The following is a 22,308-nucleotide window of genomic DNA, read 5'->3' as shown; positions in this document are numbered from 1 at the left end:
AGTTAAGTACCTTGCTAGAGCTTACACTAAATTGCAGACTTACCAAGTCTGACTACAGAGCTCTCACTGTTAACCACCTTTATGTCTTTCTCTGGTACAGTGATATGTAGCTATTTTTGAGCAGGTTAATAATTGTCAGGTTTAAGAAGTGGCAATGGGAAAACACTTAAAAATAAAAGCCTTTTTATCTCTTCACAGGAATCTGTACAATTTGCTTCATTCACAGTCTGCAGCTTTCTGCCTAAAAGCATATAGTGAAATGAGGGGCGAGCAAGAGGGATGAAATACGAAAACGGCAGAGCTATGCAGGATTTTTTTCTTTTCTTTAATGTTTTTCTAAAAATTTATTTATTATTTATTTGGCTGCTCCAGGTCTTAGTTGCCACGTGTGGGATCTTTAGTTGTGGCATGCGAACTCTTAGTTGCAGCATGTGGGATCTAGTTCCCTGACCAGGGATCAAACCCGGGCCCCCTGCATTGGGAGTGTGGAGTCTTAGCCACTGGACTACCAGGGAAGTCCCAGGATTTCTTTCTTATCACTATTTATTCATGTGGAATGGGTATTTATTGTTTCATCACACCAACCAAATTCATTGCTTCCTTCATTAAACATTTGAGTGCATACATGTGTCAACCACTGTGCAAACACAGAAGATAGTCTCATAACAACAGAGAATAATCAAAGACCCCACATTAACACCTGACTTTTGAAAAGTATTATGAAAACAGTCACATGGGCATTCCTCTCTATGCTAGACCCAGACCCAGCCTGGCTTTGCTGGAAAGGAAAGTTTAATGTCTAGTTTAATGTCTTCTCTAATGTTCTGATCTACAAGTTAATACCTCAAATGATGGCTGCTGTGTCCCTCAGACACTTTTTTGCTTCCTGTTTCTCTGTCATAGAATGTATGCCATGCTATGTTGGATTCACTTTGATATTTTTAACTTTTAATTTCCAAATAGTTTTACAGAAGAGTTGCAACAATAAAGTGAGGAGAATTCCCTATGCCCTTCATCCAAATTCCTCCCCTAATGTTAACATTTTACATAACTATATTAGTAAGATTATCAAAACTAAGAAAGTAACACTGGGCTTCTTTGGTGGCGCAGTGGTTAAGAATCTGCCTGCCAATGCAGGGGACACGGGTTCAAGGGAAGATCCCACATGCCTCGGAGCAACTAAGCCCGTGCGCCACAACTACTGAGCCTGCGCTCTAGAGCCCATAAGCCAAGCTACTGAGCCTGCGCACCACAACTACTGAAGCCTGCACGCACCTAGAGCCTGTGCTCTGCAACAAGAGAAGCCACCGCAATGAGAAGCCCGTGCACCGCAACGAAGAGTAGCCCCCGCTCGCCGCAACTAGAGAAAGCCCACGCGCAGCAACGAAGACCCAACACAGTCAAAAAAAAAAAAAAATTAATTAATTAAAAAAAAAGTAACACTGATTCAGTACTATTAATTAAACCATGGACTTCATTAACATTTCGCCAGTGTTCTCTCTAACGTCCTCTCTCAGTGCAGGGTTCCACAATGCACTTAGTTGTCCTGACTCCTTAGCCTTCTCTAATTTCTAACAGTTCCTCAGTCTTTCCTTGTCTTTCTTGACCATGACCAGTGCTGGTCAGGTATTTTGTAGACTGTCTCTCAGTTTGGGTTTGCTGGATGTTTTCTCATGATTAGATTAAAATGATTGCTTTTTGGGAAGAACATCACAGAGGTGAAGTGCTCTTCTCAGGGCATCATATGAGGGGGTGCAGGTATTATGGCTTAATTATTGGTGGAGTTAACCTTGATCTATGGATTAAGGTGGTGTCTTCTGGGTTACCCCATTATAAAGTTACCATTTTTCCCCTTGAGATTAATAAATATTTTAAAGATACATTGAGTCTACATATACCCTGTTTCTCCTTAAACTTTCACCCATTAATTTAGCATTCATTGGCAGATCTTGATTGCAGCAATGATTACTGTGGTGCTCTAACGGTGAGCTTTCATTTCCCTCATTCCTTCTACAGTTATTAATTACAACTCTTCAAGAGTTGTCCCTTCTTCCCGTCTTATTTATTTATTCATTAAACTATTTGTTTATTTTTTACAATACTGTCATATTATATTTATCATAAGTATTTATTTTATTCTTTGGGTTATAATTCAATACTATTGTTATTTATTTTGATGCTTAAATAGTTCCAGCTTTGGCCACTAGGAGCTAATTCAGGTTGGCTCTTGTATCCTTTCAACATGCCCCCATCCTTTTAAAATTTCATTTTATTTTAAGTATTTCCTTATCTCTTGGTACCAGAAGATGTACCAGGCTCACCTTGTACTTTCCTGCCCCATCCCAGGAATCAACTGCTTTTCCAAGGAGCCCTGATTCCTTTTACAGAGGAATGGTATTTAGAAACCAAGACTAAGACCTAGATGTACTCACTGCAGCTGGGCTGTCACTGAGTCTAGGCCCTGTCATCAAACAGAGGAAATATACGTATGAATGCTTATCAGTGTATACACACACACACACACACACACACACACACACACACACAGACAGACACTGCTGTATTTGTTTTTGTGCCTGTCTATATGTACATGTATTAAGAAAAAACAATAACCCATGAATTCATACTGATACTTCTCACTCCAATTCAGGGTTCAGACTAGCATTATTTTGATACTATTTTTATTCATGCATGATTGACTAAACAACTCTGACAAAATTTTGAAGGTATAAAGAAGTTTTTTTCCTCTGCGGTAATCTGTCATTTGTATGGGAGTAATTGGTGGGAGTAATTGCTTGAACTCTCACTCATAATATACCTTGAATTTGTCAGATCAATCAAGATTTTCAACATTTCTTGAGCACAGTAGGGAAAAGACAAATCTTTCTCAAAGAACCTCTTAGCTTCACAATTTTAAGGTATGAAATCATAAGAAGTTTTTGAAACAAAATGACAACTAGTCCTTCAACATGGTGTATGAGTTATAATCAAATCCAAAAACCATTTATGTCTTGCCTACTTTGGACTAGGCATTACACACTTGGTATTTTTGTATATATTATCTCATTTAATCATGATGACAGCCCTGTGAGGTATGAATGTCCTTACCTTACAAAGGGGGAAACTGAAGCTGAAAGTAGTTAACAGAATTGCCCAAATATCTACAGCTGCAAGTGGCTTAGCCAGTATTCAAATACAGGGCCTTTGAACTCCAAGCCAGGTGTTCTTTTTTTTTTTTTACTATACCACAGATGTTCTAAGAACGTCACTAGTCAGAGAAGTTGTTTTTATTTTTTTTGTTGTAAGGCCTCATAGTCAGAGAAGTTTAATCCAACTTAAAATTGGAGATAAGGCTGTTACAAGCCCAGGAAAAATCCTTTACATTATATAGAGATGAGAGATTTTCTAATTTATCCCTCTGCTAGCAGAAGTTGACAAGTGAGGGCTTTCTCATCTCTACAATATTGAATGCTATGTTAAAAGCATCCTTAATAAGTGAATGGGAATAATTAAGATGTTTGCAAAGTAAATGTCAAATACACACCTACATTCATTTCAGAAATTATTGATTTTAAGAATGTGTTAAAATAGACACATCTTGTCCTTTTCATGTGGAGATGATTTATGTTCCTATCCCTACAACGCTAAGGCATGTACTCCAAGGTTTTACTTTAACGTTAGTTTTGAGATTTCCTGATATATCCCTATTTTCTCACCTGGTTTCTGTGTGGCCTAAAAGGTTGATAGAAGAGAGTGTTTGGGGTAGAGTCTCTAAACACAGAACAGGTTAATTAGTGTTGACTGACTCTCATGGAAATCAACTTGGCCTTAAAAGCTGAGTCTTCTAATTACCTCTTATCTAACTAGTAACAGACCATGGATATATTTGAAAACAGTATTAGAACTGTTATTATTGTTTTCTGCTTTATATTTTGAAAGTGACTGACCTGAATCTTCCTGATAACAAAAATCAATTATTATTACTGTCGTCACTAAATTACATAAATTATCAGTGCCCAAACGTCATTAGCAAAGGGCTAACGTTTTAGGAATAACAGGGCCTTACACAGAGTAAATAAGCTGATTACTGTCTGATGGGAACAAAGCACATTAGTGAATACTGTCGGAGTGAAATAGATCAAACATTAGCATGCATACACATCACCTGGGGAACCCGCTAAAATGCAGATTCTGATTCAGTAGGCCTAGGGGTGGGCTTGAGAGTCTGCATTTCTAACAGACATCCAAAGTGATGCTCATGCTGGTCCCCAGACCACTCTTCCAGTAGCCGGGAAATAAAGAATGAAACAGAGGTTGTGAAAAAGATATAGATGTTAAACAGTTTGTCGCTGTTTACTGTTGCAAAATAATTATAATTACTAAATACTTTCAAGATTTAATATTTAAATAACAAAGACTAAATAGAAGTCGTTAGGTAAACAGTTAAGTCATTATTTTAAAAAGGAAAAAAGCAAACAAAACATTGAAAACCCATCGTCAAGCTAAGAGAAAGTAAATGATTTCTAGGAATCAACACAACCAAGGCAATTTTTAATCTCCAGCAGTGTGCTATAATGTCTAATTTATAATTTTAAAAATCCTCCTACAGAGAAGCAGATGGTTTTAGGGTTAAATTTATCCTTGTTTCTAAAATTACCAGTAGAATTCAGATATCCAGTCTTGCTGAAGAGTTACACGTCTTTTGTAGTTATTATAATAGGAACGAAGAAGACAATTATGAGGAAATGAAAGCGGACAAATGAAAGGTAGTAGAGTGTGGAGACGGAGCTGACCCACTGCACGAACTGAATGCCGATCAGCCAACGCTGACGTCACTGCATACCTTGTTGCCCACCAGCAAGAGGCCAGCTGCACAGTTTACTTTCAAACATCAGTCATTCCCTCCCTACCTGACAAGAGGACACAAGAACAATCATCACAGTTGAGATGAAATGTGATCCTGCTGACCACTGTGAGACATCTATTTGTCCAATGAGAGAGTTCAGTGAGCTAAGAAGCAAATAAACGCTCTTCCTCAGCCCAAAATGGAGTGGGGAGGAGGAGGGAGATGAAGAGAGGAAACACAAAACAGAAGGAAACACAACCCTTTGAGCTGTCTTCCATATTCCAGGCTTAATGTGCGGCTAGTGCTAAGTAGGCTTGAAGGATAAAGACAAGGTCTCATTATGTCTGTTGATGCAAAAGCTCTTTGCACATTTTACATAATACTAGTGGCAGGAAGATAACAAATGGAAGACTTTTAATAAATATTTTACTAACAAAACCTGCTCCAGCCTCTCCCACCCTTTTTCGGTTCCAGGGCACAAAACTAGAATTATATATACAGAAACCCTGTCTCAAGGTCTTCTAATAAGCAGGAAGGTTGTTAGAAGCAATCATGAGAGATGATGGGCTACTCAGAGATCATAGTCAATTCAGAAGGGAAGCATTCCTCTTGGGCTAAAGACAAGTGACTTGTGATGCACAGGTCAGATTAATCAGGCTTATTTCACATTACTAATTACACTGAAGGTCCCGCTAAGAAAAAAAAATTAATTTATATCAAGCAGAGACAATTTAGAATATAAGTGATAAACTTTCCTTGTACCTCTGAGATTTGTATTAATAAGGCTTTAAACCTTGGTAATTAAAAAAAAAATACACGATGGGGGGGTTATATGGCTATCAAACTTTTCAGAATTTGTTTTCACATGGAATCAATTATACACTGAATACAAATAATAGCCACATTTTATGAGTGTTTACATGGTGCCAGGAACCTTAATTAACAATTTATTTGGGACTTCCCTGGTGGTCCAGTGGGTAAGACTCCGTGTTCCCAATGCAGGGGGCCTGGGTTCGATCCCTGGTCGGGGAACTAGATCCCGCATGTATGCCACAACTAAGAGTTCACATGCCACAACTAAGGAGCCCTCATGTCGCAACTAAGAGTCTGCATGCCACAACTGAGAAGTCCACATGCTGCAACTGAGAAGTCTGCATGCTGAAACTAAGACCCAGCGCAGCCAAAATAGATAAGTAAATAAATAAATATATTAAAAAACAAAACAAAAAGCCCTCAATTTATTTAACGAAACCTTAACCAGCACTAACTATGTACCAGGCACTGTTCTAAGAACTTTGCAAATATTAACTAATAACCACTATGAGATATGAACTTCTGTCATTCCCTCTTAACTGATAAGGAAACTGAGGACAGAGAGGTTAGGTAATGTGTCCAAGGTCATGCAGCTAGTAAGTGCAGTGCCAGGGTTCAAATCCAGGTAGCTTGGCTCTAGAGCCCATAATCTTACCTATGACCTCTCCGTGTCTAACATTATCACTAATCCCTACAATGTTCCTGAGAAATGGATTAATCTCTGTTTAATAGATTTGGAAACCTAGGCTCAGTGAGGTTAATTAATCAGCCCAAGGTCACACAGCTACTAATGGCACAGCCAGAATTTGTACCAGAACTGTGTGATATCAAACTCCACATTCTTTATGAGAAGCCTTGTTTGAATTGTGATATTTTCTGAAAACCTCCTCCGAGTAATTCATACATATTAATTCTTATCTAAGTATTCATTATAAACATTTCAGATGAGGAAAGTTGAAGAATAAAACTAAATGTCCTTCATCTATTTACTCTCAAGTTAATGCCTAAATAGTCATAGCCAAAATAGCGTGGAGGAAACAGTACTGCAATTATCAAAACCAATGAAAGGGACTTCCCTGGTGGTGCAGTGGTTAAGAATCCGCCTGCCAATGCAGGGGACACGGGTTCGAGCTTTGGTCCGGGAAGATCCCCCGTGCCGCAGAGCAACTAAGCCTGTGTGCCACAACTACCAAAGCCCGCGCGCCTAGAGCCCATGCTCCACAACAAGAGAAGTCACCACAATGAGAAGCCCGCGCACCACAACGAACAGTAGCCCCCCCCTTCACGGCACCTAGAGAAAGCCCGCACGCAGCAACGAAGACCCAACGCAGCCAAAAATAAATAAATACATTTATATATAAAAAAAAACAACTAATGAAAGCCAAAATTTCTTTGCATTCTGCCTCTTACTCTGAATATCCTAACACTCGTATTTTGCGATGGCTGTAGGTCTCATAACTGAGGCGATGAGCACACACAGATGTGGGTGAATTCATGGCCCACCAGTGTCTGAAGTTTTTACCCGCTGGAGGAGCATAAACGAGAAGCTAATTTCAAAGCCAAGTTTCTGTGTTTATTAAAATGAACCACGTCTGATACTTCTATTCCATTTTCTGTCTTATAAACGGAGACAAATGTTTTAATTTAAATCTAGTTTTGGTTTGCACTTCTCTTCAACTTCAACATACAAGATGGTTAAAACAGTTCATTTATTCAGCCCATTTAGCAATTAAAGAGATCTTCATAAGCAGAATAAACAGAGATATAGTATAATTTGAGAGAGTAATTTTGTATTTTATTCTGAGGTTTTGTAATTTTTCCATGGAGCCCCATCTTTCCTACACGTATTAGATTTCTTTAAAATTCAAGAAGAATCCTCAGAGATCAGAAGACAATATTTTTAAAGGGAAGCAGGGCCATAAAAAAGTTATAAAAATCTATGGATAAAAATATATACCCTGGAGAAGTTCTTTCACAGCATTGGAACACATCTAAACTTCTGATGGCATGTGGAACCCTCTATGATCTGGCTCTGCCTACCTGATCTGGCTCTGCCTACCTGACCAGGCTCTGTTCCTATCATTCCTCGCTGGCACTTACGCTCCAGTAGCTCTGGTCTGTAGTTTCCCTACACACCTTGAGTTCTCTGGCCTGCCTGCCTTTGCACGTGCTCATCCATTTGCCTGGAGCTGCCATCCCTACCTCACCCCCTCAATGAATTCTCCTCCTTTCTCCTTCTCTCCCCCAATCCCACCACAAATGCCTCCTTCTTAATCAAGTCTTAGCTAATCATTTCCCTGATTCTTTCAGGCGAGTTAGTCTTCCTCCCAGCCTCATAGCCTGTATGACAGTTATCTTTTTATGTTATATTTACTGAAAGGTCTGGTTCTGGATTAACTCCTTGAGGTAAGGGCAGAGTTGAGTGTTTTTGTATTGCTGTTGCTTTTGTCTTGAAATATTTGAATCTCCAGAATTTAGCCCAGGAGCATAGTAGATGTTTAATAAACATTTGCTAAAATTTGGGGTAAAGGGTGGTGAGGATGACAGAGAAAAAAATGTGGGCAACAAGAAACTTGAACGCTTAGCTATACTGCGTGTACATGTATGTGTGTGTGTGTGTATCCACTTGTGAGATATGGAATTAAGGACACTAAATGTATAAATATAGAATGATGGAACCCAAAATTCAGTTAGTGAGTACTCCTTGAGGAATAACTGACAAACAATGTTTGGAAAATACAACATGGTGTAGTGGAAGAAGCACAGATACTGTGGTCAGAGAGATCTAGGCTTGAATTCCAGGTCTCCTACTTATTATCTGAGTTGCCTTAGGAAGTTATTTAATCTCTTTGTGTTTCAGTTTTTTCATCTGAAAACAGAGTACCTGCAAATAATGAAGGCTCAATAAATGTTTCTGTGATACTAGCTTAACCAGAGAGAACAACTTTAGGTCTCTGAGATTTTACCTGTCTTCTAGATAAAAATTAGAAGGCCTTGAATTTCAGATATTCAAAAATAAAAATAGCAAAAACAAACAAATAACTAGATTTCACATAATGACAGAAATACTGGGTTTATCTACCTATACTATAGGCCAGAATTACAGAAGACATTATTACAGCCAGGCAAAACTTGGTTATAACCTTAATGGAATATTCTGCATATTTTGTTTGCAAGGTTTTTTGATGTTCTATTTTGACACTGTAATTCCTATAGCATCTGACTCCCACCTCTAACCTTTCTTTCTCTGCCTGAAATGACTTCCAGAACTCCTTTAAGGTACTATTTTTGTGAAAGTTTTGTTTTGGCGATAAAGGAATGTAAAGGTGAAGCAGGGGTTTCCCCTTCTTTCTACAGAGTAAAGAACTTCAAAAAAACAAGAGTCGTCTCTGAGAAGGACAATTTTAGGGCAGCTGATGCTCTCAAGGAGAAGTAAACAAAAAATTACAGTGAAGTGCATTACAGAAAGTTTGCAAAAATGAGTGAAATGAATGAGACCAATGGAAGGGCCAAAAGAAGAAGGAAAACTGGGAGAAATGAACATACATTATAAATTACAGAAACACTAATACTGTATTTTTAAAACAAAAAAGAAAAATCAGTACAAATCTTCAAATATAATGGGAATGTAGCAAATTAACTTAAAAAACACTCTCATTCAGGCAATTCCATTAGGAAAAAAAAAAAAAAATCACAGACTACAGAATGAAAAATCCATTACTTCCCTGAAACAAATGTGACATTGGCGTTTAAAATTAATCATTAAAATTAAAGTAAGTAAAAGTTAAAGTAAGTAAAAATTATTTGCCTTCCCTAAAATGCCCAAGTTGAAAATGAATGATAAATTGCATAGAAATAAACCAGTTAAATGTACAAATCAGAGGCTTTTCACTTATATTTTATACCACAGTGCAGCAAACTAAGGCAGTTGTTTTCTCCCTAAACTTAGTGAGTCCAGTGAGTATCCAGCCTAGCTAGTCAACCACTTCTTGGTCAGCTTCTCTCATGCGGATGCCTCTGTCCCTCTTTAATACCCTAAGACAAAACACCACCGCTTGCAACTTTGCTAAGCTTTTGCTTTGTGCCCCTTATTTTCTTCCAAACCCTAACCAAAATAAATCTCTCTCTCTCCTTCCCACACCTACAACCTCTACTGCTGTACTCTAGCACACACCCACATTCTCTTAATTGGACTACTGCATTAGGTTCCTGATCAGTTTTCCTGTCTTCAGTCTCACCCCCATCTCCCACCTACCTTCACTCTGTGGCCAGAGAGACATCTTTCTAACATGCAAATCTAATCACCTTGTCCCAGTCCCACTTCATCTGCATCCCCGCCCTAAAATTTCCGATAGGCTATGCTCCCTATTACCTACAGAATAAACTCTAAAATCTTTTTCATGGCCTTCAAGACCTTTCATATTCTGATCTTCGCCTACCTGCTCTTCCTGTATCAATCCCCCACAACTACAGATTTTACATTTAACTAATATTGAGCAATGGTTCCCCACCATTACAATTTCAATCTCTTTCTCTCTCTTGTACCTGGGGTTATTTACACGGTTCGCCTGTCCTACTTCTGTTTATCTCCCTGGCAAGGTTCTAACTCATCTCTCAAGCCTAAATTCAAAGAGTTCCTTCTTTGTGCAGCTTCCTGACTTCTCAGGTAGACTGATGTTCCTACATCTATATTCCTATTGCACTCTGTACCTATATTTTTGGGCAACTGTTATATTGTATTTTCATTATTCTTATTTCCCCACCAGACTTTTAAGATCACAGGAAATGACTTTTTGATTTGTATCCTTAGTACCTAGCATAGCACAGTACCTGACACATAAATATTTATTGACTGAATGAGAGTTTTTGACCATGTGAAAAGGAAACTTGGAATATAAAATATTTATAAAAGATTTTGCCAACTGTGAAAAGGGTAGGAGGAAAACTAGCAAAATAATCGTTAGTCTCCATGTTATAAATCAAAACCCTATTGTATCAGAAGAAGGCAAGGTGCTTTTGTGTCGCCAGTACTTCTCATTCTACTGCTGTTACCTCCTTTGTCATTCTTCTGTCTACAACCTCTTTGCAGCCACCGGTGGTAATTAAGAGAGCAGGGTAGAGCACCAGCAACCTATGCTACTCCTCCAGCCCTATCAGCCCCTCCAATCACTCACACACCCAGTGGAGTGCCACAAAGGGGCCTGAACACAAATCAGACTGAGGATACAAATCAGACCCCAGTCATAGTCTTGCCACGGTGTGCGTTGATAAGGAACTTATTTCCCTTACTTTTCATTATTACACATAGGACTAAGGAAATGAATAAAATACACTCTGAGAGCGCTTGATGTCATGGGTGGAGGCTCCTGCATCTCTGCCTGCAGGTCTGTTTCTGCACCCTGAGTGCCATGGCTCATATCTGATCACGTTAGAGCCAGCTGTGTCCCAGTTACCTGCTATTTTGATATTCATGTTGTTATCCAGCAGGAGATTTTCAGCCTTGAGGTCACGGTGCACAATCTTCCGACCGTGACAGTAATCAACAGCAGACAGGATTTGCCAGAATTTGCGCCTCGCCTCAGACTCATTTAACCGGCCGTGATTAGCAAGGTAGTCTGTAAAAGAAGAAAGAATTGAGAATTATTCACACACACCAAAAAACCCCACTATTAGTATTCAGGATTTTTTTTTTTCCCTCAAAAAGTTCTTTTAGAATCTCAAAATTAGTTAATAACAATAACAATAAAAGAATGAATGAAGGGAAATACAGCACACAGAGACTCAAGTTCAAGGCCTTGGCTAAGTGCCTTTTCCTCTCTGTGCCTCAACTTCCTCAATCATAAAATGAGAGGGTTGGTCTTTTTTTTTTAATTGACGTATAGTAGATGTACACTATCATGTAAGTTACAGGTGTACAATATAGTAATTCACAATTTTTAAAGGTTATACTCCATTTATAGTTAGCCTATAAAATATAGGCTATATTCCCTGTGTTGTACAATATATCCTGGTAGATTGTTTTATACCTAATAGTCTGTATCTCTTAATCCCCTTACCCCTATATTGTCTCTCCCTCCTTCCCTCTCCCCAGTGGTAATCACTACTTTGTTCCCTATATCTGAGACTGCTTCTTTTTTGTTATATTCACTAGTTTCTTGTATTTTTTGATTCCACATGTAAGTGATATCATACAGTAAACAAACAACAAAAAAAGTTCCTTTAATAATGAGAGTTAGTGTTCAAGTAAAACGCTGTTTTCCAAGTTCCTTGCCCTGAGAAAAGTAATTCCAATCATATTTTCACTGGAGCCCAGATAAGTGGAGAGAGCCCAGGACCAGACAATAGCAACTGGCATAATATTCACAGTACAATTCAAAATGCTTTTTTAGGTTAAGAGATACAAACTACCATGTATAAAATAAACAAGCAACCAGGATATATTGTACAGCACAGGGAAATATAGTCAATATTTTGTAATAACTTTAAATGGGGTAAAATCTGTAAAAACACTGAATCAATATGTTGTAAACCTGAAACTAATCATATTATAAATCAACTATACTTCAATTAAAAAAATGTCTTTTAAAGCCCAAACACTCTCTCTGTTCTTTGTTGAAAAATTTATTGAATATTTTTCCTAACCACATTTTAAAAATAAAATTTATTTAAAACAAAGAACATGAATAAATTCTGACATCTCATCAGACGAGGGATATCTTTCCTTTAAACAACGATTCATGAAGTTATTGTACAAACCACCTGTAAAAGGAGATACGATGGTCCCTGAAAGTAACTTAAATAATTTGTACCCTGTTCTCCTAATCAGTGGAGCAATTCTGATATACCCCAAAACATGCAGACTTGTTCTCAAAACCATGTTCTTTAAACAAATATACTGTGCAAGATACATCAGCTATTTTTGTGCTATGTTATAATATCTATTAAAGCAGTTTATTTGAAAATTAATTCTGTATGAATTAATTCTGTATGAATTCAATAAAACTAAACATTACAGTTTATTCAAGTTTTACCTGAAGATCTAAAAGCCCTCTGAAATGGTCTTTTTTTTAAAGAAATTCACGGTCTTTTATTTATTTATTTATTTATTTATGACTGTGTTGGGTCTTCGTTTCTGTGCGAGGGCCTTCTCTAGTTGTGGCAAGTGGGGACCACTCTTCATTGCGGTGCGCGGGCCTCTCACCATCGCGGCCTCTCTTGTTGCGGAGCACACAGGCTCCAGACGCGCAGGCTCAGTAATTGTGGCTCACGGGCCCAGTTGCTCCGTGGCATGTGGGATCTTCCCAGACCAGGGCTCGAACCCGTGTCCCCTGCATTGGCAGGCAGATTCTCAACCACTGCGCCACCAGGGAAGCCCTGAAATGGTCTTTTGAGGGAAAGGGGGTCAACATAAACCCTGAAAGGCTTTCCTATTTAAGATTATTTTATGAAGTTAGGAACTGTATGAGTGAAACAATATTTATAGTCACCTTCACATATTTTCTGCTCTAGGCTTTGGTTTTACTAGTTTTTAAATTCCATGCCTTGGCTCATGCCATCCTCAATATTTATTATAAAATTTACTAACATTTGTACAGTACTTTACAGTTTATAAAGCATGTTCATGTCACAGTATCTCACTTAATCTTCCTAAAAGCCCTCTATGATAACTACTACTCTAATTCCTATTTTGTAGATGAGGAAACTGAAGATCAGAGTCATTAAGTAATCTGGCTGAATTCAGACCACTGGTAAGTGAATGGCTGATCCGGAACTAGAACCTTTGAAAAAACTTTTTTAAAACTGTAACAAGCTTCTTTACTAGACTCCTGCTGAAATCCTAACTATCCTTCCAAAACCCTGCTCAAATGCCACCTTGCCCTAAAACAGTCCCTCATCACTCAGGTAGTAATAATCTCTTTCCTCTGAACTCCTTATCACTTAAAACAACACACTGCCTCACACTTTAATTATCTGTATATATATCATAATATCTCAATGCGCGTGCACATCTGGGTGCACACGCAGACACATACAGCCCTAATTCTAACACTCTGTATATAAGAAAATAAAAGATACCTTCATTGAAGCTTCCTGAGGATAGGGGCCATGTCATTCTCTTCTGCACTCCCCACACTGCTTAGCACTATGCACGAAACAGCACAGGTGAAGTACTTACTAAATACTTGTCTGACTAGTGTCTTAATATGGATGGTATCATGAAACGTTCCAAAAACAGTATTATAAAAGTGTGGAGTAGGAGTACTATACTCTACATGTTACAGGCTTTAAAATGTAAGTGAACATTTTGTATATTTTTCTATATCTGCTAGTATCACAAACCAAGATGAACAGCTCGTCACAACTCCCCTTTGCCTTTACAGAGCACACACAGTAGCCATTCATACTTGTGAAGGGGAAAAAAGGATCACTAAAGAACAAATATGTAGACTTCAGCCAAAATGTGCAAACTGGTATCAGAGCAACTATGTCTAAGTAAACTGGCAAGTGAACAGTGTGCTTTCTATTCATAAGAGTAAACCAGAGCCTCGTTTCTATACTGGATGAGCTGGGAAATCTAATAAAGGATTGGATCCTTGGGCAAACAGAAATTCCTAAGGGGAATGCAATATGGTTTCTGTAAGGGATTATCTTTTGGCTAGTTAGTAATATCTTTCCTAAGATTCTACACAAATGCTACTTAAACTGTATCTATCACTAAATGAGACAATTTTTTCACAAATGATTGACTTCCCCAAATAGACAAAATTTCTTCCTGTTGAAAATCCTGCATCATTGGGTCAATGGGAAAGATTTTTGAGATTTCGACAACACAGAGAAACCTAACAGATCCAATGTGAACAAGTACAAGTTAATATATGTGGAAAAATAACCCGAACTATGGCCTACAAAATGAGTCTTGGGAAGCACAGTAGAATCTACGGTAATTGTTTTTTGAAGCGATCAGTCCAAACTGGAACTGCTACAGCCAACGGGGTTAAAAAGCTTTGAAGCCTGGCAGGAAGGGGACTGTCTGAAAAACAAAGGTGTGGTATATCTGAACCTAAAATTACCGTTTGAAGCTACAGTCATCACATGTCAATAAGACTGTAACACACCGTGAGAAAAATGACAACATCCATGTTCCAGAGATTAAGAGACCAACTATTTAAAGAGATGGTATTTTCACTTCTTAAGTGAAAATCTCAGCAAGTATTTCAGCATATCTATGACCTTCCCCACTTTTTATGATTTCTGCAGTGTAAACATCCTCCAAAACTATACTGTCTGCTGAGAGATGAGAAAGTAACTGAGGCAAAAACCTGTGGCTGCAAATTACATCAGTTTAGGTTTAGTATATCATCCCCATGAGGGGCACTGTTATCAATCCAAGCTCAAATTAATGCACAAGGTCTAAAGAGAACATGCAAAAAGCACACAATTCACATTAAAAAACTACTTAATTATGGTAACAGAAAAAACTTATATACTATACATAGAGAATCCTAAAGATGCTACCAGAAAACTTCTAGAGGTAATCAATGAATTTGGTAAAGTTGCAGGATACAAAATTAATGCACAGAAATCTCTTGCATTTGTATACACTAATGATGAAAAATCTGAAAGAGAAATTAAGGAAACACTTCCATTTACCATTACAACAAAAAGAATAAAATACCTAGGAATAAACCTACCTAAGGAGACAAAAGACCTGTATGCAGAAAACTATAAGACACTGATGAAAGAAATTAAAGATGATACAAACAGATGGAGAGATATACCATGTTCTTGGATTGGAAGAATCAACATTGTGAAAATGACTATACTACCCAAAGCAATCTACAGATTCAATGCAATCCCTATCAAACTACCACTGGCATTTTTCACAGAACAAGAACAAAAAATTACACAATTTGTATGGAAACACAAAAGACCCCGACTAGCCAAAGCAATCTTGAGAAAGAAAAATGCAGCTGGAGGAATCAGGCTCCCTGACTTCAGGCTATACTACAAAGCTACAGAAATCAAGACAGTATGGTACTGGCACAAAAACAGAATTATAGATCAATGGAACAGGATAGAAACCCAGAGATAAACCCACACACATATGGTCACCTTATCTTTGATAATGGAGGCAAGAATATACAGTGGAGAAAAGACAGCCTCTTCAATAAGTGGTGCTGGGAAAACTGGACAGCTACATGTAAAAGAATGAAATTAGAACACTCCCTAACACCATACACAAAAATAAACTCAAAATGGATTAAAGACCTAAATGTAAGGCCAGACAGTATCAAACTCTTAGAAGAAAACATAGGCAGAACACTCTATGACATAAATCACAGCAAGATCCTTTTTGACCCACCTCCTCCTAGAGAAATGGAAATAAAACCAAAAATAAACAAATGGGACCTAATGAAACTTCAAAGCTTTTGCACAGCAAAGGAAACCATAAACAAGACGAAAAGACACCCCTCAGAATGGGAGAAAATATTTGCAAATGAAGCAACTGACAAAGGATTAATCTCCAAAATTTACAAGCAGCTCATGCAGCTCAATATCAAAAAAACAAACAACCCAATCCAAAAATGGGCAGAAGACCTAAACAGACATTTCTCCAAAGAAGATATACAGATTGCCAACAAACAACATGAAAGGATGTTCAACATCACTAGTCATTAGAGAAATGCAAATCAAAACTACAACGAGATATCACCTCACATCGGTCAGAATGGCCATCATCAAAAAATCTACAAACAATAAATGCTGGAGAGGGTGTGGAGAAAAGGGAACCCTCTTGCACTGTTGGTGGGAATGTAAATTGATACAGCCACTAGGGAGAACAATATGGAGGTTCCTTAAAAAACTAAAAATAGAACTACCATATGACCCAGCAATCCCACTACTGGGCATACACCCCGAGAAAACCATAATTCAAAAAGAGTCATGTACCACAGTGTTCATTGCAGCACTATTTACAATAGCCAGGATATGGAAGGAACCTAAGTGTCCATCGACAGATGAATGGATAAAGAAGATGTGGCACATATATACAATGGAATATTACTCAGCCATAAAAAGAAATGAGATTGAGTTATTTGCAGTGAGGTGGATGGACCTAGAGACTGTCATACAGAGTGAAGTAAGTCAGAAAGAGAAAAACAAATACCGTATGCTAACACATATATATGGAATCTAAAAAAAAAAAAAAAAAGGTTCTGAAGAACCTAGGGGCAGGACAGGAATAAAGATACAGATGTAGAGAAAGGACTTGAGGACATGGGGATGGGGAAGGGTAAGCTGGGACGAAGTGAGAGAGTGGTATGGACATATACACACTACCAAATGTAAAACAGATAGCTAGTGGGAAGCAGCTGCATGGCACAGGGAGATCAGCTCAGTGCTTTGTGTCCACCCAGAGGGGTGGTATAGGGAGGGTGGGAGGGAGATGCAAGAGGGAGGAGAAATGGGGATAAATGTATATGTATAGCTGATTCACTTTGTTATACAGCAGAAACTAACACACCATTGTAAAGCAATTATACTCCAATAAAGATGTTAAAAAAAAACAAACTTATGACTGTAATAGCAATTCTCTATACTAATTGCTTATGTGTGTATTTTTGTTGACTGGATACAGTTTAAAAAATTCTTCTTTCCTACATTTACATGTGTTCTGATTAAGTAAAATGTAATTTTATGTTTGTTGGTTTTAATAACAAAATTTTTTAAGGCTATATTTTGTATGTCCTCCCCCACCCCCCAATTTTGCTCTTATGGTAACTGATTTTTATTGTAGTTTTACAAAAATCATGGTCTGTGACAGGCCAATCAAAAAAATTGGTGTTTCAATACTGATAATTTGAGAAATACTGATAATTTGAGAAATACTGGGATAGACAAGTAAACAGGCAATTACAATAAACTGTGATAAAGGCTAGCACAGGAATAAATATATCCTAATAAGTATTTTTGCATTTTAAATTTAAAATTTTTTATTATAGAAGTTTCAAACATACATGAAAGTAGAGAAAATACTGGGTTGGCCAAAAAGTGACTTCGGTTTTAAAGTTAAAAATAAAAGACACATTTTTCATTTTCACTAAGAAGTTTATTGAACAATGTATTCACCCTTCTGTTCTACTACCTTCTGCCGTTTTTCAGGCAAGTTCATAATTCCATCTTCCCAAAACATTTTATCTTTTTGAGCAAATAACTGTTCCAGGTGTCTTTTACAGTCTTCCAGGGAATTGAAATTTTTTCCATTAAGAGAATTTTGTAAAGACCTAAATAAATGGAAATCCAAGGTGCAACATCTGGCGAATATGGCGGATGAATCAGAACTTCCCAGCCAAGCTGTAACAGTTTTTGCCTGGTCATCAAAGAAACACCTGGTCTTGCATTATCCTGATGGAAGATTATGCATTTTCTGTTGACTAATTCCGGACGCTTTTCATCAAGTGCTGCCTTCGGTTGGTCTAACTGGGAGCAGTACTTGTTGGAATTAATCAATTTGGTTTTCTGGAAGGAGCTCATAATAGAGGACTCCCTTCCAATCCCACCATATACACATCACCTTCTTTGGATGAATACTGGCCTTTGGTATGGTTGGTGGTGGTTCATTTCGCTTGCCCCATGATCTCTTCCATTTCACATTATTGTAGTGTCCACTTTTCATAACCCGTCGCAATTTGTTTTAAAAACGGAACATTTTCATTACGTTTAAGTAGAGAATTGCATGTGGAAATACGGTCCAGAAGGTTTTTTTCGCTTAACTTATGTGGAACCCAAATATCAAAGTGATTAACATAACCAAGCTGGTGCAAATGATTTTTAGAGCTTGATTTGGATCTTTTGAGCATGTCAGCAATCTCCTGTGTGGTACAATGTTGATTGTTCCCAATTAATGTCTCGATTTGATCGCTATCAACTTCAACTGGTCTACCTGACTGTGGAGCATTGTCCAGTGAGAAATCTCTAGCACGAAACTTCGCAAACCACTTTTGACACGTTCGATCAGTCACAGCACCTCCTCTATACACTGCACAAATCTTTTTTTGCATTTCGGTTGCGTTTTTACCTTTCTTGAAATAATAAAGCATATGCTGAAAATGTTCCTTTTTTTCTTCCATCTTTAATATTAAAATGGCTACACAAAAATTCGCCAATTTTGATGTCTTTTTTTAAATGCATGCTGATGTGACAACTGTCACATACAATCTAGCAAAATTGTTTTGAATGAAGTTAAAGACAACTAAGTGCTTCCAGAGCCATCTTACGGAAAAAACCGAATGAACCTTTTGGCCAACCCAATAATATAATGAATCCTCCAGATTTAAAAGTTATCAACATTTTGCCATACTTGCTTCATTTATCCTTTTTTCCTTTCTTTCCTTCCTTCTTCTTTTTTGTTGTAGTAACCTAAGGCAAATCATTTTGTTTCACCCTAAATACTTTTTACGTATCTCTAAAATAAATGGCATTTTCTTACACAACCACAGTACCATTATCACACCTAACAAAATGAACAACACTTTTAATACCATCTAATATGCAGTTTGAATTCAAATCTCCCCAGCTGGTTTATTTGAGTCAGGATCCAAATAAGATGTATATTTTGTATTTGCTTATTTTGTCTTTGCAATCCTTTTATTCTGGAACAGCCCCCCACCGCCACCCCCACCTTCCTTTTTTTTTTTTTTCCCCATGCTACTGACTTCTTAAAGAAACTGGGTCAGCTGTCCTATAGAATTTCTGGATTTGCCCTTTACTTCCTCATGATATTATTTAACATATTCTTCTATCTTCCATATTTCCTATAATTTGGAATTCAAGTATAAAGTACAGAATAGATTCAAGTTTAATTTTTTTGGAAGGTGGCGAGAATATGTCATAGGTGCATCTACTTGGATAAATATAACGTGTTTCTCCTGCTTTTAGGAATGCTAAGATTGATCAGTGAGTTTGGGGGTGGGGGAGTGGTAATACCTTGATCCTTCAATTAAAGATTCTCATCACTTTTCCTCCTAATATGGCTCTCAAGCTCCAGTGTACGTCAGAACCCTTAGTGGGTTTGTTACAACAAATTACTGGGACCTACCTTCAGAGTTCCTGATAAAGTAGGTGTTGGAAATGGCCCAAAAATTCATATATTTTTAAGAGGTGCCCAGGGGAAGCTTAAGATATGGGAACAGGGGCCACACTTTGAGACCACAGCACTAATGTTAATATTTATTGGTACCTTAATCAATTATTTCATTGGGGTTACAAAATTGTGATTTTCTAATTTTGTTTTATTCCTGCTACATTTATTAGATGAAATTCTTCTGCTGTCAGTAAGAGCTACTGAAATACAACTAAAACAGATAAAGAAGTATGAATGCTTAATTCTTCCTCATTAAGTAACAATTTTCAGAGTAAGGGGATGGCGCACTAGCTACTTCCAATGATAACTAGTAAGATTTGTGTTTATTTTTTAGCTTGCTTTTTTTTCTCTCTCTCTTTTATGATTCTCTAAAGTATCATAATGACTGCATGGATTTTTATATGTTCTACTATTTCAATCAACTACAGTCATCGCTCATTTTGATGCTCAAATTTTCCCATCTTTGACCAGTGGGAACCCCTTTATACTGTTTTTTTTTTTTAAACATGACCACAGAAATAATGCCTTTGTTGCCTTCTGGCATAATAAAAATGTCTGATGCTTATCTTGAATACTTCCTGCCCCCAACCAGGAATCAGTAATTGTTTTCAAGAAGCCTTGGTTGTTTTTACTGGGGAATGGTATCTGGGTGCTCAAGGCACTTTCTACTACTGGGTTGGTACTGTTTCTAAGCTTTTTCAGGGACAGACTAGGAAATAAGTGAGGAAAAAAAAATAAATGAATACATTCCCTTTCAAATTTGGCATTACAGGAATTACTTTTCTTTGATTTTTATATTTGTATTTCTTTTTCTCTTACATAAAAGATCCTGGTTCTTAACATTAACATAAATTACTTGCTTTATCCTACAATACACATGAAATAGTTTCAAAATAGCTATACTAATACTACTACTAACAAGAAAATTACTGATGAAGTTGAAAAGCTAACATTTCTTTGCAGCTCTTTTTATCTTGAGATTATATTGTCCTAAGAATATACTATGTTTTATCTAAATACTACCTTTTAAAGTTACTTAAAAGCTAGTTCTGTGTGGTGTGTTGCTAACATGATATAAAGATAGTATTATTTATGTGTTTGTTTACAAATATTAGGGGTTATTTTTCTTTCTCCTGTTTGATTTAACCTTATTTTTTGATCATGTAAAGTACTTACCTGTTGTTTAATATGATGCTGAAGTTAAAACTATGTAATAAGGGACTTCCCTGGTGGCACAGTGGTTAAGAATACACCTGCCAATGCAGGGGACACGGGTTCAAGTCCTGGTCTGGGAAGATCCCACATGCCGTGGAGCAACTAAGCCCGTGAGCCACAACTACTGAGCCTGCGTGCCACAACTACGGAGCCTGTGTGCCACAACTAGTGACGCCTGTGCACCTAGAGCGCATGCTCCTCAACAAGAGAAGTCACTGCAATGAGAAGCCCGCGCACTGCAAGGAAGAGTAGCACCCCCACTCACGGCAACTAGAGAGAGCCCGTGCGCAGCAACGAAGACCCAACGCAGCCAAAAATAAATAAAAAACAATGTAATAAGATATAGTCTGAGAAGACTTGCTTCCATCCCTGTTTCCTTCCTCTGCCTATAGGTAACTGTTTTTATTAGTGTTTGGCTTACCCTTTCTGTGTTTCACTTTATATGTAAAAATATGTATATATATCTCACACAAAAACATTTATCCCTTCTTTTCTCCACTTCGTAGCATTATATAGAAATCTTCCACATTCCTTTTACAGCATTGCAGATACTTTTAGTATTTAATAGTACGGTGCTAAGAATGAAGGCTCAGGAGTCAGGCTGCCTGGGTTCAAATTCTGTCTTTACAAACTTGCTAACTAGGTGAACTTAAGCAAATTACTTAACCTCCCAAAACCTTCATTTGGTAATCCAAAAATGGCAATAATAATAGAATCCACCTCACGTAAAGATTAAATGAAAAAAAAGCAATTAAAAAAGAAAAAAAGTTCTTCATGGCGCCTTGACACACATAAGTGCTCAAAACATTAGCTGCTATTATTTCAACTATGATTATTACTATTGTTGTTGTTATTGTATTTTCAGGGGTTGACTCAGGCTACCTTCCTTTTCTAACTACTATCTACACATTAGCCCCTTATGATATGATCTGTTTCACACTCCACCAACATTGCTTTAAAGTTCCTGGCAAATTCCCTAGGCTCAAGCCAATTACCTTTTCTCAGTTCTCATCTTTTATGACCTTTCAATTATATTTTATACTTAACTGGTTTCCAAAATAAACATCTCTCCCTGTTGATTCCGTGTCTGTCTGGTTTTCCTCCATCTCTTTCACTAACTGGCTCTTCTTTCTCTTCTAACCACATAAAACTATCATAGTATAGTTCTGGCTTTTTGCTTTTCTTTTTCTATACTCCTTCCCTCTTAGAATTAACTCTCACCTTCCTGTGGGTAATGTTTGATCTGCTTTATTCTTAGCTGGATGATTTTAGTTTTCTTTCATACTCTTCT

The 22,308-nt window shown here is 37.5% G+C and overlaps 1 protein-coding gene across 4 annotated transcripts in view; it reads right to left on the bottom strand.

Moving 5' to 3' along the window:
* The window catches only part of SIK2 (salt inducible kinase 2), a 138,357-nt gene that overhangs the window by 33,793 nt on the left and 82,256 nt on the right, over positions 1-22,308 (bottom strand). For all 4 annotated transcript variants that reach the window (XM_059930413.1, XM_059930416.1, XM_059930414.1 and 1 more), the window contains exon 4: positions 11,113-11,274. In XM_059930413.1, coding sequence (XP_059786396.1) covers positions 11,113-11,274 — 162 coding nt within the window. The remainder of the gene's footprint in view (positions 1-11,112; positions 11,275-22,308) is intronic.

Source organism: Balaenoptera ricei, chromosome 8 (assembly GCF_028023285.1).
Source record: "Balaenoptera ricei isolate mBalRic1 chromosome 8, mBalRic1.hap2, whole genome shotgun sequence".
NCBI classification, from domain to species: domain Eukaryota; kingdom Metazoa; phylum Chordata; class Mammalia; order Artiodactyla; family Balaenopteridae; genus Balaenoptera; species Balaenoptera ricei.
This window is presented reverse-complemented; position numbering and strand designations above follow the sequence as displayed.